General features: G+C 38.6%; 1 protein-coding gene across 4 annotated transcripts in view; it reads left to right on the top strand.

Moving 5' to 3' along the window:
• The window catches only part of RGS3 (regulator of G protein signaling 3), a 1044909-nt gene that overhangs the window by 923491 nt on the left and 93520 nt on the right, over nt 1–27898 (top strand). For 3 of the 4 annotated variants that reach the window (XM_053695840.1, XM_053695841.1, XM_053695843.1), the window contains one exon: nt 12190–12831. In XM_053695840.1, coding sequence (XP_053551815.1) covers nt 12190–12831 — 642 coding nt within the window. Of the gene's footprint in view, nt 1–987; nt 1092–12189; nt 12832–27898 lie in introns of those variants that run through there. The other variant, XM_053695842.1, reaches the window with a different exon arrangement.

Genomic DNA, 27898 nt, shown 5'->3' with positions numbered 1-27898 from the left:
TACACTGCCATTCTCACACTTTGCTTCTCACCTCCCTCTCTCTATACACTGCCATTCTCACACTTTGCTTCACACCTCCCTCTCTCTATACACTGCCATTCTCACACTTTGCTTCTCACCTCCCTCTCTCTATACACTGCCATTCTCACACTTTGCTTCTCACCTCTCTCTCTCTATACACTGCCATTCTCACACTTTGCTTCTCACCTACCTCTCTCTATACACTGCCATTCTCACACTTTGCCTCCCTCTCTCCATACCTTGCCAGTGTGTGAGAATGGCAACATACGAAGGACAGAGGATGAGAAACTGAGTTCATTGGAGGGCAGCAGATCAAGTTTATTATAGCCTTATCCCTATTAGGACCACAGTTTTACTCTAAGCTGAGCATGTACAGAACTATCCCAAACAATATGTTCACCTGGCAAGGCAAATGCTGACTTGGAAGGTGAGACCAGGCCAATATCCAAGAGTGAGCTCATTAGTAGATAGCTCAGGTAACCATAGTCATACATTATTGTTCCTGATTGTGCTTTATTGGGTGGGGTTAAGTTCTAACTCAGTGCATTTCTTTATATATATAATCTGATATGTTTTCATTTATTATTATTTGGATTACTAGGCTTGGCCGGTAACCTAACAGGAGAATGAGATTGGGCTAGTTCATATCCTTGTGCAACTGAAGAGCACATTTCATAATGCATATCTTCTTACCCTAAAGCTTATGTATTGATAAGCAGTAATAAAAATGTGTATGGAGTTCCTTTAAGAAAGTAGACCTGGCTTTTTTGTTTTGCATATTTTACACCCTTCAGAGTTCATGGCTAATTGTGGTACTCCTCTCCAACGTGCTCAGCATATTTCCTCTGCTTATTGTCAGTCACTTACAATGGGCTGTCACTTGAAATGTGACGTCTCCTCAGTCCCATCAGACAACCCGTCAGACTTGAGTTTCTTGTTTTTATTTTATTCCTTCCGCCTTCCTAGATAGGGGAAAAAAGACAAAATGCACAGATAGAAATATCTTATGTAGGAGCATCTGTGATTTAAAACCAGTCTGGAAAGTGATAATAGTTTCCTGTTTCTCAAGGGTAAGACCAGCCTTTGATGATTGTGTCATGGTCACTTTTTGTATTTGTGTGATTGTTTTTTTCTTTTGGAATGCTTGTACTCACTACATTTTTGTGTGAAGTTGCACTGGCCTTGATGATATGTTTGTGTTTATTTAAGTTGCAAACATCTCTCAAATCAGAATGTTTCACTGTTGTGTGATTTTAGTGAAATGCTTCTTCTGGGTAAAAGTTGTTGTTGTTGTTATTATTTTTATTATTATTAACTTTTTATTATTATTTATTTACTGTTATCATTATTAGTATTATTATTCGTTATTTTATTATTAGTATTCACTATTATTATTAATTTACTTTTATCATTGTTAGTATTATCCATTAGTATTATATTATTATTCACTATTATTATTATTAATTTACTGTTATTAGTATTATCCATTAGTATTATATTATTAGTATTATTATTCACTATTATTATTATTATTAATTTACTGTTATCATTATTATTATTATTAGTATTATTATTCACTATTGTTATTATTATTATTAATTTACTGTTATCATTATTAGTATTATCCATTAGTATTATATTATTAGTATTATTATTCACTATTATTATTATTATTAATTTACTGTTATCATTATTATTATTATTAGTAGTAGTATTATTATTCACTATTGTTATTATTATTATTAATTTACTGTTATCATTATTAGTATTATCCATCAGTATTATATTATTATTATTATTCACTATTGTTATTATTATTATTAATTTACTGTTATCATTATTAGTATTATCCATTAGTATTATATTATTATTATTCACTATTGTTATTATTTACAGTTACTATTATTTAAACATTTTAGTATTTAGAGTTATTATTTTTAGTAACTGTTATTTACTATTGTTATTATTTACAATTACTAGTATTATTAGTAGTGGTATTAACAAAAATAGTAATGGAATAATATATATATATTGTATCATATAAAAAAATTGCTTCTGTAATTATATTTGTGGGAGATCTTATGTTTTAAAGTACTGATTTCTAGTCGAATATTTCTTAGTTTAGATGCAATTTATAACAAGTTAAGAAACTGAAATAATCGAGCACGATATACAGTATATATTTTTATGTTTTTATTTTTGGTTAATGGAAATGTAATGGACATACAATATAATGTGATGGGCATACCATATATAAACAACCCAGGACATACTTGAAAATGAGAGAAATCTCAATGTATCCTTCCTGGTAAAATATTTTATAAATAAATACATTGTATGAATAGATCAAGGAAATTTTAATATTTATGTTATAGGCATTCAGAGGCAAATATAATTTGTTGTGTAGAATTTGTCGATTAGTATTCAATCATTTTCAAGTGTATTGTGCATCAAACATTAAAGTGAAATTATTCTGATATAGCAGCAGTTTTAAGTGACCATCAACAAATTGTGCGCAGTCTTTTTATACGCACAATTTTCTAAGCCACCAGCTCCTACTGAGCATGTGCAAGAATTCAGTGTATATGTTTAAGTCTGTGATTGGCTGATGGCAACTTTTTTAAGCTAATTTTGAAATGTATCGGAAAACATCCACTGCTCATTTAAAAGTGCTATTGGAATGTCTGTTATGCATTTCTACTGTACTCAATGGTTCTTTAAAATTATTATTTATTATTATTTTACTTTATTTATGAAGCGCCAACATATTCCGCAGCGCTGTCCATGGATACAATTCATATAAATAAAACAGTACAAGACTTGTAATTTACAGGAGGGATTCAGGGCCCTATTCCCGTGGGAACTTACAATCAAGAAGGGTAGGAGGTTGAGAAACAGGAGGTGAGGACTGCAAGATTGAGAAAGATGTTAAAATAAGTTAAAGGGGCATTCTAGTTAAAAAAAATAAATGCTCCATTTTATTAAAAGTTTAAAGGGACCGTCTACACCAGAATTGTTATTGTTTTAAAAGATAGATAAACACTTTACCCATTCCCTAGTTTTGCATAACCAACACAGTTATATGAATACACATTTTACCTCTGTGATTATCTTGTATCTAAGCCTCTGCAAACTGCCCCCTTATTTCAGTTCTTTTGACAGACATCCATTTTAGCCAATCAGATCTGGCTCACCTGAACTCCATGTGCGTGAGCACAGTGTTAACTATATGACACACATGAACTAACACCCTCTAGAGGCGGTCTTCAAGGGCTTAGAAATTAGCATATGAACCTCCTAGGTTTAGCTTTCAACTAAGAAATACCAAGAGATTAAAGTAAATTGGAAAATTGTTTAAAATTACGTTCTCTATCTGAATCGTGATAGTTTATTTTTGACTAGACTGTTTCTTTAAAGGGACAGTATACACCAATTTTCATTTAACTGCATGTAATAGAGACTACTATAAAGAATAATATGCACAGATACAGATATAAAAATCCAGTATAAAACCTTTTAAAAACCTACTTAGAAACTCACAGTTTAGCTCTGTTGAAAAGGTAGTTGGAACACCCACTGAAAGTGGTTCTATAGCAAAAAGAGCAGACACTCCCCCTCCTCTGCATATGAAAAGACTCTTTTCACAAACAGGAGCAAGCAAAACTATACCTGTATGGGCTATATGGATCATTTACAAAACATTTTTTTTAAAAATCTAGTGTATAATATCCCTTTAAAATTTTAAAACAATTTCCTTCTTTTACAATGGGCTAAATTACAAGTGAGCACAATTAATAGCTCAGCATATGTTATCTTGCGCTTGTCCACATGCAAACAATAATGCACAATCTGCTACAGCATGTGGTTAGGTAGAAATTTTAATCATAGCATCGTAATGCAGCCAAAACCTTTTTTTTTTTTAGCACAGCCTATATCTTTAATGAATAGGGCATATGGTCTGCAGTTTGATTTTGATTATTAGGTCAGTTTAAATATTCTTTCTTGGCATAATAGCGTGCCATGCATGTCTGCTATTTCTGAACAAAGGGGATCCCAGAGAAGCTTTTACCACCATTTGTGTTATGATTGCGCAAGTGCTATGTAAATAATTTCAGTAAGAAACCCAAAGTTTGTGAAAAAAATTACCATTTTTTTTTAAATTTTTTAAAGATTGCATTTTGCAGCAAAACAGTAGCATGAAATATACCAAAATGGGCCTAGATTACTACCTTAGGTTGTCTACTAAAATATATATATATATAGTTTAGATAGGTAAATAAAAAGTAGATAAAAATACAAGGCTCTTTTTCTGTTTAAATGAAGTGATATCAAAAATGCTGTGGTCTTTTGATGAATTTTTAGTCTGAAATGCCCGGTCCTTAATGAGTTAAAATTACATGCTGTGTCTTAATCCAAAAAGTTTTCTTTTTACTTTCACGTTCCTTTAAGTAAGACACAGACCCTTGCTTACTGAGCTATGGCAAATGAGTGTGCATTTCTGTTATCAAATGTGCTTTGTTCCCAGGACATTCTTTATTTTCATAACGCCAAAAAAAGTTTTCTATGGCATCTTGCATTCAGTAAGGTGATTATGCCACATGTTGTATAACAAGGTCCCTTGGAGGGCAGGTTGGGGCATGTGAGGTATGCTATTGCTTGGCAGCCACAGTAACAAGAGGCTCATAAAATATCTGCAAGTTTATTCAGCTCAACTGAGACAGTAAATACATATACATCTGTACACAATACAAGAGATCAGTATAACTAGATGCTTATATACCTACTGTAAACACATGTATAACAAGTAAATACATATACGTCTGTACACAATACCAGAGATCAGATTAGATTCATACATACCTACTGTAAACACATGTATAACAAGTAAATACATATACATCTGTACACAATACAAGAGATCAGATTAACTAGATGCATACATACCTACTGTAAACACATGTATAACAAGTAAATACATATACTTCTGTACACAATACAAGAGATCAGTATAACTAGATGCTTGTATACCTACTGTAAACACATGTATAACAAGTAAATACATATACATCTGTACACAATACAAGAGATCAGATTAACTTAATGCTTATATACCTGCTGTAAACACATGTATAACAAGTAAATACATATACATCTGTACACAATACAAGAGATCAATATAACTAGATGCTTATATACCTACTGTAAACACATGTATAACAAGTAAATACATATACATTTGTACACAATACAAGAGATCAGTATAACTAGATGCTTATATACCTACTGTAAATACATATACGTCTGTACACAATACCAGAGATCAGATTAGATTCATACATACCTACTGTAAACACATGTATAACAAGTAAATACATATACATCTGTACACAATACAAGAGATCAGATTAACTAGATGCATACATACCTACTGTAAACACATGTATAACAAGTAAATACATATACATCTGTACACAATACAAGAGATCAGTATAACTAGATGCTTGTATACCTACTGTAAACACATGTATATCAAGTAAATACATATACGTCTGTACACAATACAAGAGATCAGTATAACTAGATGCATACATACCTACTGTAAACACATGTATAACAAGTAAATACATATACGTCTGTACACAATACAAGAGATCAGTATAACTAGATGCATACATACCTACTGTAAACACATGTATAACAAGTAAATACATATACATCTGTACACAATACAAGAGATCAGATTAACTAGATGCATACATACCTATTGTAAACACATGTATAGCAAGTAAATACATATACATATGTACACAATACAAGGGATCAGATTAACTAGATGCTTATATACCTACTGTAAACACATGTATAACAAGTAAATACATATACGTCTGTACACAATACCAGAGATCAGATTAGATTCATACATACCTACTGTAAACACATGTATAACAAGTAAATACATATACATCTGTACACAATACAAGAGATCAGATTAACTAGATGCATACATACCTACTGTAAACACATGTATAACAAGTAAATACATATACTTCTGTACACAATACAAGAGATCAGTATAACTAGATGCTTGTATACCTACTGTAAACACATGTATAACAAGTAAATACATATACATCTGTACACAATACAAGAGATCAGATTAACTTAATGCTTATATACCTGCTGTAAACACATGTATAACAAGTAAATACATATACATCTGTACACAATACAAGAGATCAATATAACTAGATGCTTATATACCTACTGTAAACACATGTATAACAAGTAAATACATATACATTTGTACACAATACAAGAGATCAGTATAACTAGATGCTTATATACCTACTGTAAATACATATACGTCTGTACACAATACCAGAGATCAGATTAGATTCATACATACCTACTGTAAACACATGTAAAACAAGTAAATACATATACATCTGTACACAATACAAGAGATCAGATTAAGTAGATGCATACATACCTACTGTAAACACATGTATAACAAGTAAATACATATACATCTGTACACAATACAAGAGATCAGATTAAGTAGATGCATACATACCTACTGTAAACACATGTATAACAAGTAAATACATATACATCTGTACACAATACAAGAGATCAGATTAAGTAGATTCATACATACCTACTGTAAACACATGTATAACAAGTAAATACATATACATCTGTACACAATACAAGAGATCAGATTAACTAGATGCATACATACCTACTGTAAACACATGTATAACAAGTAAATACATATACATCTGTACACAATACAAGAGATCAGATTAAGTAGATGCATACATACCTACTGTAAACACATGTATAACAAGTAAATACTTATACATCTGTACACAATACAAGTTCAGATTAACTAGATGCATACATACCTACTGTAAACACATGTATAACAAGTAAATACATATACATCTGTACACAATACATGAGATCAAATTAATTAGATGCATACATACCTACTGTAAACACATGTATAACAAGTAAATACATATACTTCTGTACACAATACCAGAGATCAGATTAGATTCATACATACCTACTGTAAACACATGTATAACAAGTAAATACATATACATCTGTACACAATACAAGTTCAGATTAACTAGATGCATACATACCTACTGTAAACACATGTATAATAAGTAAATACATATACATCCGTACACAATACCAGAGATCAGATTAAATGCATATATACCTACTGTAAACACATGTATAACAAGTAAATACATATACATCTGTACACAATACAAGAGATCAGATTAACTAGATGCTTATATACCTACTGTAAACACATGTATAACAAGTAAATACATATACGTCTGTACACAATACAAGAGATCAGATTAACTAGATGCTTATATACCTACTGTAAACACATGTATAACTAGTAAATACATATACATCTGTACACAATACAAGAGATCAGATTAACTTAATGCTTAGATACCTACTGTAAACACATGTATAACAAGTAAATACATATACATCTGTCCACAATACAAGAGATCAGATTAATTAGATGCTTAAATACCTACTGTAAACACACGTATAACAAGTAAATACATATGCATTTGTACACAATGCAAGAGATCAGATTAATTAGATGCTTATATACCTACTGTAAACACATGTATAACAAGTAAATACATATACATATACATTTGTACACAATACAAGAGATCAGATTAATTAGATGCTTATATAACTACTGTAAACACATGTATAACAAGTAAATACATATACATCTGTACACAATTAAAGAGATTAGTATAACTTGATGCATACATACCTACTGTAAACACATGTATAACAAGTAAATACATATACATTTGTACACAATTCAAGAGATCAGATTAACTTGATGCATACATACCTACTGTAAACACATGTATAACAAGTAAATACATATACATTTGTACACAATACAAGAGATCAAATTTCAAAAAACAACTTGTAAATCTGCGCTAATCCACTATCGGATCTCTCCAGGAATATATGACCAAATAAGAATTGATCAAATAAAAATATTTTTTTTAAAAATATATAAATAATAAAAACGTATATGATGCAAAAATTAAATAAAATGGCAATAAAATTATTAGACAAAAAAAAAATGTGGTAGTATCAGATATAAATACATACAATAAAAAGCACAGCTTTTACCTCAAAATCCATTAAGCTATTGATGTAGTCCAAAGTGAAAATAAAGTCACCCAGTTTACAGGGTTTGTGTATTTGCACTTCTCTTATCATTTTTTTTAAGAGATTAGATTAACTTGATGCTTATTTACCTACTGTAAACACATGTATAACAAATAAATATATATACATTTGTACACAATACAAGAGATCAGATTAACTTTATGCACTTTCTCATAAATCTTATGAGGAAGATACATCCAAACTTTCCGAGGGTGAAATCTCAGATTCAGACAGTATAATTCCTTCTTCTGAGACGGAGGTGGTATCCTTCAGATTTAAGCTAGAATGCCTTTGTGTATTGTTAAAGGAGGTTTTAGCTACTTTAGATGACTAAGATACCCCTGTCGTTGTCACTCCTAAGAAATCTAGCAAATTTAATAGTTTCTTTGATGAACCTGTGCCGGATCACGCTAGGGAGATTATCTCACAGGAATGGGAGAAACCAGTGGTGTGTCTTTCCCCATCTCCCATTTTTAAGAAATGTTTTCCTGTCGAGGACTCCATTAAAGACCCTTGGTATACTGTACCCAAAGTTGAAGGGGCCATTTCCACTCTGGCTAAGAGAACCACTATTCCTATTGAGGATTGCTGCTCTTTTAAGGATCCGATGGACAAGAAGCTGGAGGCTTATTTGAAAAAGATTTATGTTCATCAAGGTCTCCAATGGCAACCTGTGGTGTGTATTGCCACCATGACTAGTGCGGCATCTTATTGGTTCGACGCCTTGTCTGATTCTCTTCAAATAGGGACTTTCTTGGATGAAATTCAAGATAGGATTAAAGCTCTTAAGTTGGCCAATTCCTTTATTGCAGATGCCATTTTACAGGTTGTTAGACTAGGAGCTAAAACTTCTAGTTGCGCTGTCCCAGCCCTCAGGGCGTTATGGTTGAAATCCTGGTCTGCGGACGTTTCCTCTAAAGTCAAGCTTCTGGCGATTCCTTACAAGGGCAAAAGCCTTGCATGGACCCGGTTTGGCAGAAATTAACTCTGATATTACGGGTGGAAAAGGGTCTGAATCATACTTTGTAATTTAAATGGAAATGAAACCCAAAATTTTACTTTCATGATTCAGATAGAGAATACAATAATGAACAAATTTCCCGTTTACTTCTATTATCTAATTTGCTTCATTCTTTAGATATAAATATCAGAAGCTACTGATCCTATCTAGATATTCATTTTAACAAAGGATATTAAGAGAATGAAGCAAATTAAATAATAGAAGCAAACTGGAAAGTTGTTTAAAATTGCATGCTCTTTCTAAATCATGAAAGAAAAATTTGGGGCTTCACGTCCCTTTAAATTAGCATTTTGCTGCTTGTCATACAGTTTTAATGTATATTATGCTATTTAATGTATACACTCATTATGTTCTTTAGTATTGTACTTTTGAACGCTATACTTATACGGTAATGTACGTGCATCTTCCTCTTATACTAGAATGTAAGTTACGCCCCTTTTCAAGATACAGAACTCTTGAACTTTTGCCTTTATAAAATCCTATTTAGTGCTGACAGATCATATCTCAGAAGCAGAGAGCTTCAGAAAATCAGGCCCATCTCTCTTTCTCTCTAAAATTCTTTGTGTGGCCTTTCAGTACTGTTGAAACTTATTAGTTAAAGTGAAGGTCAATTTAGATGAATCGGTGCCCGGTTTTTAATAATCCTATTAAAAACAAGGGCACTTTAATTCATCAAAATTTCACTTGTTTTCTTCAAAAACGTACCTTTTAATCCTGACAGGCGCTGCAGCGCTTCCTCCGCCCGTCGCAAGCCCTCTTCGGGGGTCCAAAATGACGAATCCGGCTTCCTCCAATCACGCCGTTGCCTCAGGCCATGATTCCCCCGGGGGAAAAGCCGTGATTGCAGGAAGCTGGATTCGTCGCTTCCCGACGGCCAGGGGAATCGCTGGAGCGGCTGTCAGGATTAAAGGGTGAAATGTCAATTTTGATGAATTAAAGTGCCCTTCTTTTTAATGGTATTATTAAAAACCGGGCACCGATTCATCTAACTTGACATTCACTTTAAAGGGATATTAAACCGTTAATACCTGCTAGACATAATGATGTATTCAAAGCAAAGATTATCCTTAGAAGATTATGTAGATGTTTTTTTTTTGTGTTGATTTTTCTTTGGGGGGGTTTTTACAATTAAAGCAGTTGTTTAAAGGGACACTGAACTCAAATTATTTTCTTTCGTGATTCAGATAGAGCATGCAATTTTAAGCTACTTTCTAATTTACTCCTATTATCACATTTTCTTCATTCTCTTGGTATCTTTATTTGAAAAGCAATAATGTAAGTTTAGATGCCGGCCCATTTTTGGTGAACAGCCTGGGTTGTTCTTCCTGATTGGTGGATTAATTTAACCGACCAATAAACAAGTTCTGTCCATGGTTCTGAACCAAATAATAGCTTAGATGCCTTCTTTTTCAAATAAAGATAGCAAGAGAACAAAGAAAAATTGATAAGACTAAATTCGAAAAGTTGCTTAAAATTGCATGCTCTATCTGAATCAATAAAGAAAAAATTTGGGTTCAGTGTCCCTTTAAGTATTGAAAATATAAGTGTAAAGGTTTAGTTTCTATAAAGTAATGGGTGTCGCCATGTTTGAACTAGTTTTCTCTTTATCTCTGTGTAAACAAGGCTGTGTGGAATCCCTTCTTGTATAGCTTTTTATATTGGTCTCTAGTTGTCTTCTTAAGCAGGGGAAATAGATATGGGCGACTTAAGTACAAACAATACTTTATAGAAACTTAGAAAATTTAGAGATCCAACAATTTTCAGGAAAAGGGGACTAAATAAATAAATAATGGAAGTATATTGCAATATTTTTTTAACTACACATAATTAAACATTTTATAAAACAATCTCATACTGTTTAATATTTTTTTTAATCTCGCCAGACCCGAGAGCGTTAGAAAATCTGATCCTGTGTATCTGTTTATACACACAAGCATATTATTATATGCTAAATTCTATTTGTTGTATTACTTTAGTCCAATGTTTTCAGATTAGCTTTTCAGAAAGTTCCCAAAATAGCCATGTCTGTCTCCGACAGAGCAGAATCACATTCCATCTGATGTAAATCTTGACTGCTTTCCTCATCCCCTGTTTATCTTTAATAAGGAGACTTACCTGTTTATCAAAAATAACAAGATTTCTATATAGATCTCCTGCTGCAGAGACATCTTTTTGAGGAGAGAAATATTTGGATTGTGATATGTTTCTTCTCATTTATACCAAGATATGTACATTGTTTACAAATTAGATGTGTATGTATATGCCTAGATATATAGTGTAAATACAATGTAATTGCATATGTGTTGTTTTTATATAGACGTAGGGTAAAACATACATTACTTCAGATTCCTCTGTTTTTGTCACCTATAGAGCTTAGTACCATGAGTTGGGGGTATTTTTGACATTTGTAGTTTGTGCTACATCTATGTATAGGTGAGCAATGTGTCTTGTTTATTTGTATATGCTCTTAAGTTCAAAATTACACAAAATATTCTAAGTAAACATTTCCTTTTTATGCATATTTGTACAAGGTGGTTGTTATATATAATGCGAATGTATGACAAGTGTGACTTTTAATGTATTTCAGGGCTTGACAAACCAGAAGCCAGAGAGCCACCGGCTCCTAGAATTTTCCCTCTGGCGCCTAACTTTTTTTGTTATTCTCCATGTAATCTATAGACAAATATCATTGTCTGGCTCCTAAAAGTATGCCTGTAGCTTAAATATCCCTACTGGCTTCTAAATTTTAAATAGGTTTGTGAACCCCATGATGTATTTATAACTGGGCTGGTTTAGGGCATCATCTGTTCATATTTTTGAGCAAGCTACCACTATAGATGTTGCTATCATTTGTTTAGACTTGTTGTTTTATTCTGATACTTAGATATTACCCTGTCTCTTTACAGATGCAAGATCCAGAAGGTGAGCGTAAAATGGAGATGCCTTCTGTTGAGGAAAATACATTGGCCAAGGAGACATGTACTGCATCTCAGGAGAATGTTACATTAGACTCCCAAAACCATATAAGTGGACAGGAAGTAAATAACGGATCACTAACACAAGCTCTACAAGGAGCAAGCCGCCCAACCTTCATTATTCCAGAAGTACGGTTAGAAAGAAGCTTTAGTGCAGAGGAACTAGGATCAACACAACTTATGGGTTCTGATGAGGAGGAAGAGGAGGATGATGATGATGAGGAAGATGATGACGACGACGATGATGAGGATTATGAGGATGACAGCGATGATAATTATTTGGACCGAAATGACCCTAAGCGATCTAGCATGATAGAAACATCTGGATGTGAAAAGCAATACACCTTAACCGTTCAAAACTCTCTCCGTCGGAGGACGCACAGTGAAGGGAGCCTTCTCCAGGAACCCAAAACCCAGAACTGCTTTACGTCTGACAACGCCTTGAATTGCACGGAGAATGAAAACACGAAGACCACTTGGTCTCTTCCATCTCCAATGACCATCAAGAAAGAGCTTGCCAAGAATGGTGGGTCTATGCACCAGCTCTACATGCTATTCTCGGGGAACAAAAAAGTAAGTTATCTTAATGGTTAGTTTTATTATAAGACAGAAAGAAAACTCTTATTTCTCTTGTTAAGTGTATCCAGTCCACGGATCATCCATTACTTATGGGATATTCTCCTTCCCAACAGGAAGTTGCAAGAGGATCACCCACAGCAGAGCTGCTATATAGCTCCTCCCCTAACTGCCATATCCAGTCATTCTCTTGCAACCCTCAACAAAGATGGAGGTCGTAAGAGGAGAGTGGTGTTTTATACTTAGTTTATTTCTTCAATCAAAAGTTTATTTTTAAATGGTACCGGAGTGTGCTGTTTATCTCAGGCAGTATTTAGAAGAAGAATCTGCCTGCATTTTCTATAGCAGAAGTAACTAAGATCCATGGCTGTTCTCACATATTCTGAGGAGTGAGGTAACTTCAGAGAGGGAATGGCGTGCAGGTTTTCCTGCAATAAGGTATGTGCAGTTAATATTTTTCTAGGGATGGAATTTGCTAGAAAATGCTGCTTATACCGGATTAATGTAAGTAAAGCCTTAAATGCAGTGATAGCGACTGGTATCAGGCTTATTAATAGAGATGCATACTCTTATAAAAATGTAATATAAAACGTTTGTTGGCATGTTAATCGTTTTTATATATGTTTGGTGACAAAACTTATTGGGGCCTAGTTTTTTTCCACATGGCTGGTTTGATTTCTGCCTAGAGACAGGCTTTCCACTGTTGCAATATGAGTGGGAAGGGCCTATTTTAGTGCTTTTCTGTGCAGCTAAAAATACTGACAGAGACATTCAGCTTCCCTCTGCATGATACAGGACATCTCTGAAGGGCTCAAAAGGCTTCAAAGTCGTGTTTGAGGAGGGTAACAATCACAGTAGACTGTGGCAGTTGTTGTGACTGTGTTTAAAAAACGTTTTTGTCATTTATTATTCTGTTTTTGTTATTATGGGGTTAATCATCCATTTGCAAGTGGGTGCAATGCTCTGCTGACTTGTTACGTACACTGTAAACATTTTGTTAGTGTAACTGCCTTTTTTCACTGTTATTTCAAATTTTGTCAAAATTTGTTTCTCTTAAAGGCACAGTAACGTTTTTTATATTGCTTGTTAACTTGCTTTAAAGTGTTTTCCAAGCTTGCTATTCTCATTGCTAGTCTGTACAAACATGTCTGAAACAGAGGATACTTGTTCATTATGTTTAAAAGCCATGGTGGAGCCCCATAGGAGAATGTGTACTAAATGTATTGATTTCACCTTAAACAGTAAAGATCAGTCTTTATCTATAAAAGAATTGTCACCAGAGGGGTCTGTCGAGGGGGAAGTTATGCCGACTAACTCTCCCCACGTGTCGGACCCTTCGCCTCCTGCTCAAGGGACGCACGCTAATATGGCGCCAAGTACATCAGGGACGCCCATAGCGATTACTTTGCAGGACATGGCTGCAATCATGAATAATACCCTGTCAGAGGTATTATCCAGATTGCCTGAATTGAGAGGCAAGCGCAATAGCTCTGGGGTTAGACGAGATACAGAGCGCGTAGATGCTGTAAGAGCCATGTCTGATTCTGCGTCACAATATGCAGAACCTGAGGACGGAGAGCTTCAGTCTGTGGGTGACGTCTCTGATTCGGGGAGACCTGATTCAGAGATTTCTAATTTTAAATTTAAGCTTGAGAACCTCCGTGTATTGCTTGGGGAGGTATTAGCTGCTCTGAATGACTGTGACACAATTGCAGTGCCAGAGAAATTGTGTAGGCTGGATAAATACTATGCAGTGCCGGTGAGTACTGATGTTTTTCCAATACCTAAAAGGCTTACAGAAATTATTAGTAAGGAGTGGGATAGGCCCGGTGTGTCCTTTTCCCCACCTCCTATATTTAGAAAAATGTTTCCAATAGATGCCACTACACGGGACTTATGGCAGACTGTCCCTAAGGTGGAGGGAGCAGTTTCTACTTTAGCAAAGCGTACCACTATCCCGGTTGAGGACAGTTGTGCTTTTTCAGATCCAATGGATAAAAAATTGGAGGATTACCTTAAGAAAATGTTTATTCAACAAGGTTTTATTTTACAGCCCCTTGCATGCATTGCGCCTGTCACTGCTGCGGCGGCATTCTGGTTTGAGGCCCTGGAAGAGGCCATCCATACAGCTCCATTGACTGAAATAGTTGACAAGCTTAGAACTCTTAAGCTAGCTAACTCATTTGTTTCTGATGCCATTGTTCATTTGACTAAACTAACGGCTAAGAATTCCGAATTCGCCATCCAGGCGCGTAGGGCGCTATGGCTCAAATCCTGGTCAGCTGATGTGACTTCAAAGTCTAAATTACTCAACATTCCTTTCAAGGGGCAGACCTTATTCGGGCCTGGTTTGAAAGAAATTATTGCTGACATTACTGGAGGTAAGGGTCATACCCTTCCTCAGGACAGGGCCAAATCAAAGACCAAACAGTCTAATTTTCGTGCCTTTCGAAATTCCAAGGCAGGTGCAGCATCAACTTCCTCCGCTTCAAGACAAGAGGGAACTTTTGCTCAATCTAAGCAGGCCTGGAAACCTAACCAGTCCTGGAACAAAGGCAAGCAGGCCAGAAAGCCTGCTGCTGCCTCTAAGACAGCATGAAGGAACGGCCCCCTATCCGGCGACGGATCTAGTAGGGGGCAGACTTTTTTTCTCTTCGCCCAGGCATGGGCAAGAGATGTTCAGGATCCCTGGGCGTTGGAGATCATATCTCAGGGATATCTTCTGGACTTCAAAGCTTCCCCTCCACAAGGGAGATTTCATCTTTCAAGGTTATCTGCAAATCAGATAAAGAAAGAGGCATTCCTACGCTGTGTGCAAGACCTCCTAGTAATGGGAGTGATCCATCCAGTTCCGCGGACGGAACAAGGACAGGGTTTTTATTCAAATCTGTTTGTGGTTCCCAAAAAAGAGGGAACCTTCAGACCAATTTTGGATCTAAAGATCTTAAACAAATTCCTCAGAGTTCCATCTTTCAAAATGGAAACTATTCGGACCATCCTACCCATGATCCAAGAGGGTCAGTACATGACCACAGTGGACTTAAAGGATGCCTACCTTCACATACCGATTCACAAAGATCATCATCGGTTCCTAAGGTTTGCCTTTCTAGACAGGCATTACCAATTTGTAGCTCTTCCCTTCGGGTTGGCTACAGCCCCGAGAATCTTTACGAAGGTTCTGGGCTCACTTCTGGCGGTTCTAAGACCGCGAGGCATAGCGGTGGCTCCGTATCTAGACGACATCCTGATACAGGCGTCAAGCTTTCAAATTGCCAAGTCTCATACAGAGATAGTTCTGGCATTTCTGAGATCGCACGGGTGGAAAGTGAACGAGGAAAAGAGTTCTCTATCCCCACTCACAAGAGTCTCCTTCTTAGGGACTCTTATAGATTCTGTAGAGATGAAAATTTACCTGACGGAGTCCAGGTTATCAAAGCTTCTATATGCTTGCAGTATTCTTCATTCCATTCCGCGCCCTTCGGTGGCTCAGTGTATGGAGGTGATCGGCTTAATGGTAGCGGCAATGGACATAGTGCCATTTGAGCGCCTACATCTCAGACCGCTGCAATTATGCATGCTAAGTCAGTGGAATGGGGATTACACAGATTTGTCCCCTCTGCTAAAACTGGATCAAGAGACCAGAGATTCTCTTCTCTGGTGATTGTCTCGGGTCCACCTGTCCGAGGGTATGACCTTTCGCAGGCCAGATTGGACAATTGTAACAACAGATGCCAGCCTTCTAGGTTGGGGTGCAGTCTGGAACTCCCTGAAGGCACAGGGATCGTGGACTCAGGAGGAGAAACTCCTTCCGATAAATATTCTGGAGTTAAGAGCAATATTCAATGCTCTTCTGGCTTGGCCTCAGTTAGCAACACTGAGGTTCATCAGATTTCAGTCGGACAATATCACGACTGTAGCTTACATCAACCATCAAGGGGGAACCAGGAGTTCTCTAGCGATGTTAGAAGTCTCAAAAATAATTCGCTGGGCAGAAACTCACTCTTGCCACCTGTCAGCAATCCATATCCCAGGCGTGGAGAACTGGGAGGCGGATTTTCTAAGTCGTCAGACTTTTCACCCGGGGGAGTGGGAACTCCATCCGGAGGTGTTTGCTCAATTGATTCATCGTTGGGGCAAACCAGAGTTGGATCTCATGGCGTCTCGCCAGAACGCCAAGATCCAGGTCCAGGGACCCAGAAGCGACGCTGATAGATGCTCTAGCAGCGCCTTGGTTCTTCAACCTGGCTTATGTGTTTCCACCGTTTCCTCTGCTCCCTCGACTGATTGCCAAAATCAAACAGGAGAGAGCATCGGTGATTCTAATAGCGCCTGCGTGGCCACGCAGGACCTGGTATGCAGACCTAGTGGACATGTCATCCTTTCCACCATGGACTCTGCCTCTAAGACAGTACCTTCTAATACAAGGTCCTTTCAATCATCCAAATCTAATTTCTCTGAGACTGCATGGAGATTGAACGCTTGATTCTATCAAAGCGTGGCTTCTCCGAGTCAGTCATTGATACCTTAATACAGGCACGAAAGCCTGTTACCAGGAAAATCTATCACATGATATGGCGTACATATCTTTACTGGTGTGAATCCAAGAATTACTCATGGAGTAAGGTTAGGATTCCTAGGATATTGTCCTTTCTCCAAGAGGGTTTGGACAAAGGATTATCAGCTAGTTCCTTAAAGGGACAGATTTCTGCTCTGTCTATTCTTTTGCACAAGCGTCTGGCAGAAGTTCCAGACGTCCAGGCATTTTGTCAGGCTTTGGTTAGAATTAAGCCTGTGTTTAAACCTGTTGCTCCCCCATGGAGCTTAAACTTGGTTCTTAAAGTTCTTCAAGGAGTTCCGTTTGAACCCCTTCATTCCATTGTTATTAAGCTTTTATCTTGGAAAGTTCTGTTTTTGATGGCTATTTCCTCGGCTCGGAGAGTCTCTGAGCTATCTGCCTTACAACGTGATTCTCCTTATCTGATTTTTCATGCAGATAAGGTAGTTCTGCGTACCAAACCTGGGTTTTTACCTAAGGTGGTTTCTAACAAGAATTTCAATCAAGAGATTGTTGTTCCATCATTGTGTCCTAATCCTTCTTCAAAGAAGGAACGTCTTTTACATAATCTGGACGTTGTCCGTGCCTTGAAGTTTTACTTACAAGCTACTAAAGATTTTCGTCAAACATCCTCCCTGTTTGTCGTTTATTCTGGACAGAGGAGAGGTCAAAAAGCTTCGGCAACCTCTCTTTCCTTTTGGCTTCGGAGTATTATACGCCTAGCCTATGAGACTGCTGGACAGCAGCCCGCTGAAAGAATTACAGCTCATTCTACTAGAGCTGTGGCTTCCACCTGGGCCTTTAAAAATGAGGCCTCTGTTGAACAGATTTGCAAGGCCGCGACTTGGTCTTCGCTTCACACTTTTTCAAAATTTTACAAATTTGATACTTTTGCTTCTTCGGAGGCTGTTTTTGGGAGAAAGGTTCTTCAGGCAGTGGTTCCTTCCGCTTAATCCCTGCCTTGTCCCTCCCATCATCCGTGTACTTTAGCTTTGGTATTGGTATCCCATAAGTAATGGATGATCCGTGGACTGGATACACTTAACAAGAGAAAACATAATTTATGCTTACCTGATAAATTTATTTCTCTTGTAGTGTATCCAGTCCACGGCCCGCCCTGTCATTTTAAGGCAGGTCTAAAATTTAATTAAACTACAGTCACCACTGCACCCTATGGTTTCTCCTTTCTCTGTTTGTTTCGGTCGAATGACTGGATATGGCAGTTAGGGGAGGAGCTATATAGCAGCTCTGCTGTGGGTGATCCTCTTGCAACTTCCTGTTGGGAAGGAGAATATCCCACAAGTAATGGATGATCCGTGGACTGGATACACTACGAGAGAAATAAATTTATCAGGTAAGCATAAATTATGTTTTATACATTATATCAAACTTGCTTGAGACAGGAGGTTTTTAGGACCATATGCTTCTCAATACATGTTATTTCTTGTGCCAGTGTGAAGGCAAACATCCATAGATGAGTCGTCCTCAATATGTGATCGATTTAAAATCTGTTGTTCTTTACACCAATACATCCAATTGTCTCTGCCGTGTTTATAGAGCATTTCTTATGAGAACAGGGAAGCTATCATTTAATCTTAACCAAATTAGCCCCTTCATAGATGTACAAATGTGAGGTTTGCATGTGTGTATGTATGTATATGTATATATATATATATATATATATATATATATATATATATATATATATATGTATGTGTGTTTATATGTGTATATATTTTTTGAGCAGAAAGAAAAAGTGGATTATAAAACCCACAGAGATCCCTTTTTCCAGCACCAAAGTATAAAAGGTTAATTAGTAATACTATATAATTCAAATAGCAGGAAAAGGATACGAAAATAGCATCCAAACAGTCAAAAAAGATGCAATCAATGCATAAATATCAAGATACAATTGTTGATATTACGCTATAATAATTTATTACCACCATATATACAAGAACGAACGTGGGCCCACTTGTGTTAGATCATAATAATCAATTATCTATGAATTCATTCAATTCAGATCAAACAAAAGGCTAAATCGTTCTTTTAAGTGGGAGATAGTGAAAACCGGGCTGCTCTCTAGGTTACATCAAGGAGTAAACTGAAAACATTTTACAGGAGGTTCCTGTGGCAATCAAGGTATCTGTAGAAAAATATCTCTATAGTTAGACGTACAACACCTTCAAGGTTTTACAGCAAAGTTTAAATAAAGTGCCTACCTCACCAGGTATGAGTTAACATCTAGCCATCCATAAGACAGTAAATTTGCAGTCAGTTACTGCTCCTACCTTGATTGTAGTATGTCTCCTCATACACGGCGTGCTGCCTGTCTTACACAGGATAAATTCTGCAGCTCCTATATGTTATGCAGATTCAGCTGTCATCCTCTGTTAGATCTACAGTTTTGTATACCTCCAATACTTATGAGAGTACCCAAATCTCAACCACTTTCTGTAGGTTCGGTGGTTGATTCCAAGGGGTTCAGCTGTAACCCCTTCTCAATTGAAAACTGATAGCGATACACGTGTCACCCTCATTGGTGCTTGCTTTCAGGGCTTTATCCAGCTTATGCTTGATTCGTCAGAAACCTGACATAAGTCGTTATTTTGCTCCGCCCTTTTTGGGTGAAATGTTATATATCATAGTGTCCATATTTTCTACAATAGTTTCAAAACTTATGATGCATTGATTGGATACATTTACCAGTGTTGTATTTACATATTATACAAACATCTCATCGTTTGTCACAATCTAAACCAATTCATATTGTTATTTACATATTATTCACCTTTATACCACCTATATATCTATAGTTAGAAGTTCACTTTCTATCATCATCCTCACTATAATTATTTATGTAGATTAGGAAATGGCATTTTTCTTCTTAAAAGGGGAGAGTCCACAGCTGCATTCATTACTTTTGGGAAATACAGAACCTGGCCAGCAGGAGGAGGCAAAGACACCCCAACCAAAGGCTTAAATACCTCCCCCACTTCCCTCATCCCCAGTCATTCTTTGCCTTTTGTCACAGAAGGTTGGCAGAGAAGTGTCAGAAGTTCGAGAGAGTCTCTTATGGAGGTTGGTACTCTTCGCAATGGGACTTGAGTTTTAAGTAATCCTGTCAGCCTCTCAGTGAGAGCATGGATGAAAGTTAGAGTCTGGAGATGCAGGGAGAGGTTTCCTGCGAACCCATTCCGACTCATATTAACAGCTCCTTGGTAATCAGTGTTGACGAGTTTCGCTGCCTATCTTTCTTCACTCAAGTTCATGTCAGAAGCGAGGCTACTATATGTCACACTTGAAGGGCCTTTTTCCTGTTCCACGGCATTGATTCCGGTAAGATCGTTTCATTTTATTTCAATATGTGAATGTGTTAACGAAACAAGGTAGGGTCATGGGTTAATATCTCCTGAGGGGGGTTATTGAACAGGGGGGGACTTTTAATCATGTTTGTTATATGGTTCTATCTGCAAATGTGTAGCTATACTTAGGCTCACAGCCTTTTCGGAACATAACGGCCTTCTTTTCAGGACGCAATCTTCAAGATTGCGCAACCTTTTCGTGACTGGTACGGTTACGTTGTTTTTCACTTCCGTATGCTGACTGTGTGCGACCGAAAGAGTCTTGCTCGTAGGTTGTCTGGTTTACAGGAGGTGGTAAGTGCCCCAGCCATTGGGGGTGTTAAAGGGTGCCAGTTAGTCTTTTTTGTTATTTTTGTAATCCCAAGATTATGAGGATTCTACTATGCGAGACACGGATGCCTCCGATACGTAGGATGTGTCTTGTGATGAATAAGACTTGGCCCGGGTAATTAATGCCCATTAGTTATGTTCAGATTGCCGTTCTAGAGTACTCTTTTCTCCCGAATCTGGGAGCTTAGACTGCGTTGAGCCATCCGCCTCCGAGGTTTCCATGACCCGTGAAGCAAGTGCCCCAGTCCATTTCCCGGTTGCGCAAGCAGTTGTCCCTATGGCCTTTATTCCTTCTCCGGAGGGTGGCTTGTTTTCTGCAGAGGTTACGGCACGGTTCCGCATGGCCATTTCTATGGCGCTGAATCATTTATATCTCCAAAGTAAAGTATTTCTAAGATGCTGTTCGTGTTCCGTTAGCCAGGGCCCGTCGAGCGTGGGATCGCCCGATTCAGCTCGGCCTTTTGGGGAAACATTGGCCCCTGAGGTTTCTCTCCTATCTCGGGGCCAGGGTCTTCAGTTGATCCGACGAGAGATAATTTTGCCTTCCGTTATAGGCTGGCTTGCCTTCGTGTTATTTTAAGGCATGTTTTGGCAATGTTGGAGGATCCCAGTCCAAGCGGGCCGAGGGATCCGAGGCCTTAGACACTGTATGGCAAAATGGATCTGACATTTGGGGATGAAGCCAATCTCCTTAACGTCACCGTTTTTTTCTTTTTCTTTGTTTTTCGGTTCCAGTTCTGAGCTTGGGTAAATGGGGCTTTTTATCGGCTGGTCCCGTTGTCGTCCTCATTCACCTTGGGCGTACACCCGATGGGTGCTGCCTTCATTTTATTTTTTGATCCGGATGGATGTGTTTAATTTGTTTTTCTTAAGCTCATGCCTGTTAGATTTTCGTTTTTATGAACGTTCTACTCTGGAACCGATACTTGTGATTTAGGTCGCGTGGGCACTTCCTCTGAAGTTGCGCACTTGTTGAAAAATAGAATTATGTTTCTAGTTCATTTATCGATCCTTCTGGATGAATTTTTTGGACCTTGGGCAGTTCTAGAGTGTCCTTATATCAGGTAGGTACTAGTCTGATGCTTTTTTGACTGTTACCAGGGTTCATGTCACCCTTGTGGGGCTGATTAATCCTGTTGGGTTTTGAATGTCACTTGGCCTATTCTATGGACTCCGGGCTCGGATCCTACTGATGTATGAGGCCTGTTGTTTCAATACAACCCCTCCAATTGGAGGATTAGGAGTACCAATCTAGGTTGGTTGTTTCGGCTTCTCGTCTGGGATACGGTTCTGTTTTTTCAGACATTATCTTGGTTCTCAGGTCCCCGGGAACTCCAAACTGTTATTACATTCTTTTGAATTGGGAGATGTGTGTGACCTATGTGGTCTGGTGTGCCGAGTGATTAATGGTTTGCATTTTCACTTGAGGTTCTTCTGGGATGCTGACTCTTTAGCCTATTAAGCATTTTATTGCGGTGGCGGAATTTCCTTCCTTCCCGCCTTGGGTGGATCTTATGGTCTGGATGCGCGGGTATGTTCTTTCTTTGCTCAGAGTCGTGTGCAGGGGTTCCCTGCCTTCTGTGGGAGCTGTGAAGCTCCAGCTTTTGCATGCTTCAAGATTTTTGGAAGATAGATTCTTCTAGGATCTTTGGCTGTTGTCTCTTCCATTACCCTTGGTCTGACCATGATCTCAATGTTCGGTTGTCTTTCATGTACTTGCTGCAACTCTAGCCTTGGGGCTTGTTAGTGCAGAGGCGAGGTCGGTTATGGAGGGCCGCCTTTCTGGGGTCAGGTAGTTGACCATTTATCCTCTATGCTCCGTCAGGGGCTTTGTGGGCGGTGTCTTAAGTACGATTCTCTGGGATGGTAAGCAGGGTACAGAGTTCTCATTCACCTTTTGGGTGTTGGTTGCTACCTTGCCTGTGGGTGTAGCAGGTATTAACGCTTGCCTACGAGATTTCTCTTGTAAGGTGTATCCAGTGCACGGATCATCCATTACTTGTGGGATATTCTCATTCCCAACAGGAAGTTGCAAGAGGACACCCACAGCAGAGCTGTCTATATAGCTCCTCCCCTAACTGCCATACCCAGTCATTCTCTTGCAACTCTCAACAAACATGGAGGTAGTAAGAGAGAAGTGGTGAAATGTAGCTGTTATTTTACTTCAATCAAAAGTTTATTATTTTTAAATGGTACCGGAGTTGTACTATTTTGTTCCAGGCAGAAAAATAGAAGATTTCTATGATCTTAGCAGGTTGTAACTAAGATCCATTGCTGTTCTCACACATGACTGAAGAGAGAGATAACTTCAGCGGGGGAATGGCGTGCAGGTTATCCTGCTATGAGGTATGTGCAGTTAAGATTTTTCTAGAAGATGTGAATGCTAGAAAATGCTGCTGATGCCAAATTTATGTAAGGTAAGCCTGAATACAGTGATTTAATAGCGACTGGTATCATGCTTACTTTCTGAGGTAATACTCTTTTATATTTACAATATAAAACGTTTGCTGGCATGTTTAAACGTTTTTATATATACTTTGGTGATAAAACTTTATTGGGGCCTAGTTTTTTCCACATGGCTGGCTTAAATTTGCCTAGAAACAGTTTCCTGAGGCTTTCCACTGTGTTACTATGAGTGGGAGGGGCCTAATTTAGCGCTTTTTTGCGCAGTAACTTTTACAGACTGAGACATCCAGCTTCCTCCAGGAGTCCCCTGAATGCTATAGGACATCTCTAAAGGGCTCTTAGGCTTTCCAAAATCGTTTGTTGGGGAAGGTAGGCCCACAGCAAGGCTGTGGCAGTTTGGTGTGACTGTTAAAAAACGCCTATATCGTTTTTTTTTATCCGTTTTTTGAACTAAGGGGTTAATCATCCATTTGCAAGTGGGTGCAATGCTCTGTTAGCTTATTATACACACTGTAAAAATTTCGTTTGATTTACTGCCTTTTTTCACTGTTTTTCAAATTCTGACAAAATGTGTTTCTCTTAAAGGCACAGTACCGTTTCTTATATTTGCTTGTTAACTTGATTTAAAGTGTTTTCCAAGCTTGCTAGTCTCATTGCTAGTCTGTACAAACATGTCTGACATAGAGGAAACTCCTTGTTCATTATGTTTAAAAGCCATTGTGGAACCCCCTCTTAGAATGTGTACCAAATGTACTGATTTCACTTTAAGCAATAAAGATCATATTCTGTCTTTAAAAAATTTATCACCAGAGGAATCTGACGAGGGGGAAGTTATGCCGACTAACTCTCCCCACGTGTCAGACCCTTTGACTCCCGCTCAAGGGACTCACGCTCAAATGGCGCCAAGTACATCTAGGGCGCCCATAGCGTTTACTTTACAAGACATGGCAGCAGTCATGGATAATACACTGTCAGCGGTATTAGCCAGACTACCTGAATTTAGAGGAAAGCGAGATAGCTCTGGAGTTAGACGAAATACAGAGCATACTGACGCTTTAAGAGCTATGTCTGATACTGCCTCACAATATGCAGAAGCTGAAGAAGGAGAGCTTCTTTCTGTGGGTGATGTTTCTGACTCAGGGAAGATGATGCAACCTGATTCTGATATCTCTACATTAAAATTTAAGCTTGAACACCTTCGTGTGTTACTCAGGGAGGTTTTAGCTGCTCTGAATGACTGTGATACAATTGCAGTGCCAGAGAAATTGTGTAGACTGGATAAATACTATGCAGTGCCGGTGTGCACTGATGTTTTTCCATTACCTAAAAGGTTTACAGAAATTATTACTAAGGAATGGGATAGACCAGGTGTGCCGTTCTCTCCCCCTCCTATTTTTAGAAAAATGTTTCCAATAGACGCCACCACACGGGACTTATGGCAGACAGTTCCTAAGGTGGAGGGAGCAGTTTCTACTCTAACAAAGCGTACTACTATCCCTGTCGAGGACAGTTGTGCTTTCTTAGATCCAATGGATAAAAAGTTAGAGGGTTACCTTAAGAAAATGTTTATTCAACAAGGTTTTATCCTACAGCCCCTTGCATGCATTGCTCCTGTCACTGATGCTGCGGCGTTCTGGCTTGAGTCTCTGGAAGAGGCTTTACAGGTAGCGACTCCATTGGATGACATACTTGACAAGCTTAGAGCACTTAAGCTAGCCAATTCTTTTGTTTCTGATGCCAGTGTTCATTTGACTAAACTAACGGCTAAAAATTCTGGTTTTGCTATCCAGGCGCGTAGAGCGATATGGCTTAAATCATGGTCAGCTGACGTTACTTCAAAGTCTAAGCTGCTTAACATTCCCTTCAAGGGGCAGACCCTATTCGGGCCTGGTTTGAAGGAGATTATTGCTGATATCACTGGAGGAAAAGGTCATGCCCTTCCTCAGGATAGGTCCAAATCAAGGGCCAAACAGTCTAATTTTCGTGCCTTTCGAAACTTCAAGGCAAGTGCGGCATCAACTTCCTCTAATGCAAAACAAGAGGGAACTTTTGCTCAGTCCAAGACGGTCTGGAGACCTAACCAGACCTGGAACAAGGGTAAGCAGGCCAAAAAGCCTGCTGCTGCCTCTAAGACAGCATGAAGGAACGGCCCCTATCCGGTAACTGATCTAGTAGGGGGCAGACTTTCGCTCTTCGCCCAGGCGTAGGCAAGAGATGTCCAGGATCCCTGGGCGTTGGAAATTATATCCAAGGGATATCTTCTGGACTTCAAGGCTTCCCCCCCAAAAGGGAGATTTCACCTTTCACAATTATCTGCAAACCAGATAAAGAGAGAGGCATTCTTACACTGTGTACAAGGCCTCCTAGTAATGGGAGTGATCCATCCAGTTCCAAAGGAGGGACAGGGATTTTACTCAAATCTGTTTGTGGTTCCCAAAAAAGAGGGAACCTTCAGACCAATTTTAGATCTCAAAATCTTAAACAAATTCTTCATTCAAGATGGAGACTATTCGTACCATCCTACCTATGATCCAGGAGGGTCAATATATGACTACAGTGGATTTAAAGGATGCTTATATTCACATTCCGATACACAAAGATCATCATCGGTTTCTCAGGTTTGCCTTCCTAGACAGGCATTACCAGTTTGTAGCTCTTCCCTTTGGATTAGCTACAGCCCCAAGAATCTTTACGAAAGTACTGGGGTCACTTCTGGCGGTCCTAAGACCGCAGGGCATAGCAGTGGCCCCTTATTTAGACGACATCCTGATACAGGCGTCAAATTTCCAAATTGCCAAGTCTCATACGGACATAGTTCTGGCATTTCTGAGGTCGCATGGGTGGAAGGTGAACGAAGAAAAGAGTTCTCTATCCCCTCTCACAAGAGTCTCCTTTCTGGGAACTCTAATAGATTCTGTAGAAATGAGGATTTACCTGACAGAGTCCAGGTTATCAAAACTTCTAAATTCCTGCCGTGTTCTTTATTCCACTTCTTGCCCTTCGGTGGCTCAGTGTATGGAAGTAATCGGCTTAATGGTAGCGGCAATGGACATAGTGCCGTTTGCACGCCTACATCTCAGACCGCTGCATCTCTGCATGCTCAGTCAGTGGAATGGGGATTACACAGATTTGTCCCCTCTACGAAATCTGGATCAAGAGACCAGGGATTCCCTTCTCTGGTGGCTATCTCGGGTCCATCTGTCCAAAGGTATGACCTTTCGCAGGCCAGATTGGACAATTGTAACGACAGATGCCAGCCTTCTAGGCTGGGGGGCAGTCTGGAACTCCCTGAAGGCTCACGGATCGTGGACTCAGGAGGAGACACTCCTTCCAATAGACATTCTGGAACTGAGAGCGATATTCAATGCTCTTCAGGCTTGGCCTCAGCTAGCGACAATGAGGTTCATCAGATTTCAGTCGGACAACATCACGACTGTGGCTTAATCAACCATCAAGGGGGAACAAGGAGTTCCCTAGCGATGTTAGAAGTCTCAAAGATAATTCGCTGGGCAGAGATTCACTCTTGCCACCTCTCAGCTATCCATATCCCAGGTGTAGAGAACTGGGAGGCGGATTTTCTAAGTCATCAGACTTTTCATCCGGGGGAGTGGGAACTCCATCCGGAGGTGTTTGCACAATTGATTCATCGTTGGGACAAACCAGAACTGGATCTCATGGCGTCTCGCCAGAACGCCAAACTTCCTTGTTACGGATCCAGGTCCAGGGATCCCAAGGCGACACTGATAGATGCTCTAGCAGCACCTTGGTCTTTCAACCTGGCTTATGTGTTTCCACCGTTTCCTCTGCTCCTTCGTCTGATTGCCAAAATCAAGCAGGAGAGAGCATCCGTGATCTTGATAGCGCCTGCGTGGCCACGCAGGACTTGGTATGCAGATCTGGTGGACATGTCATCCTTTCCACCATGGACTCTGCCGCTGAGACAGGACCTTCTACTTCAAGGTCCTTTCAACCATCCAAATCTAATTTCTCTGAGACTGACTGCCTGGAGATTGAACGCTTGATTTTATCAAAGCGTGGCTTCTCCGAGTCAGTCATTGATACCTTAATTCAGGCACGAAAGCCTGTCACCAGGAAAATCTATCATAAGATATGGCATAAATATCTTTATTGGTGTGAATCCAAGGGTTACTCATGGAGTAAAGTCAGGATTCCCAAGATATTATCTTTTCTCCAAGAAGGATTGGAAAAAGGATTGTCAGCTAGTTCCTTAAAGGGACAGATTTCTGCTCTGTCTATTCTTTTGCACAAGCGTCTGGCGGATGTTCCAGACGTTCAGGCATTTTGTCAGGCTTTAGTTAGAATCAAGCCTGTGTTTAAACCTGTTGCTCCGCCATGGAGTTTAAATTTGGTTCTTAAAGTTCTTCAAGGGGTTCCGTTTGAACCTCTT

The sequence above is a fragment of the Bombina bombina genome, chromosome 12 (genome assembly GCF_027579735.1).
Source record: "Bombina bombina isolate aBomBom1 chromosome 12, aBomBom1.pri, whole genome shotgun sequence".
Taxonomy (NCBI): domain Eukaryota; kingdom Metazoa; phylum Chordata; class Amphibia; order Anura; family Bombinatoridae; genus Bombina; species Bombina bombina.
Note: the sequence above shows the minus strand (reverse complement) of the source record. Positions and strands in the feature narration are given on the sequence as shown.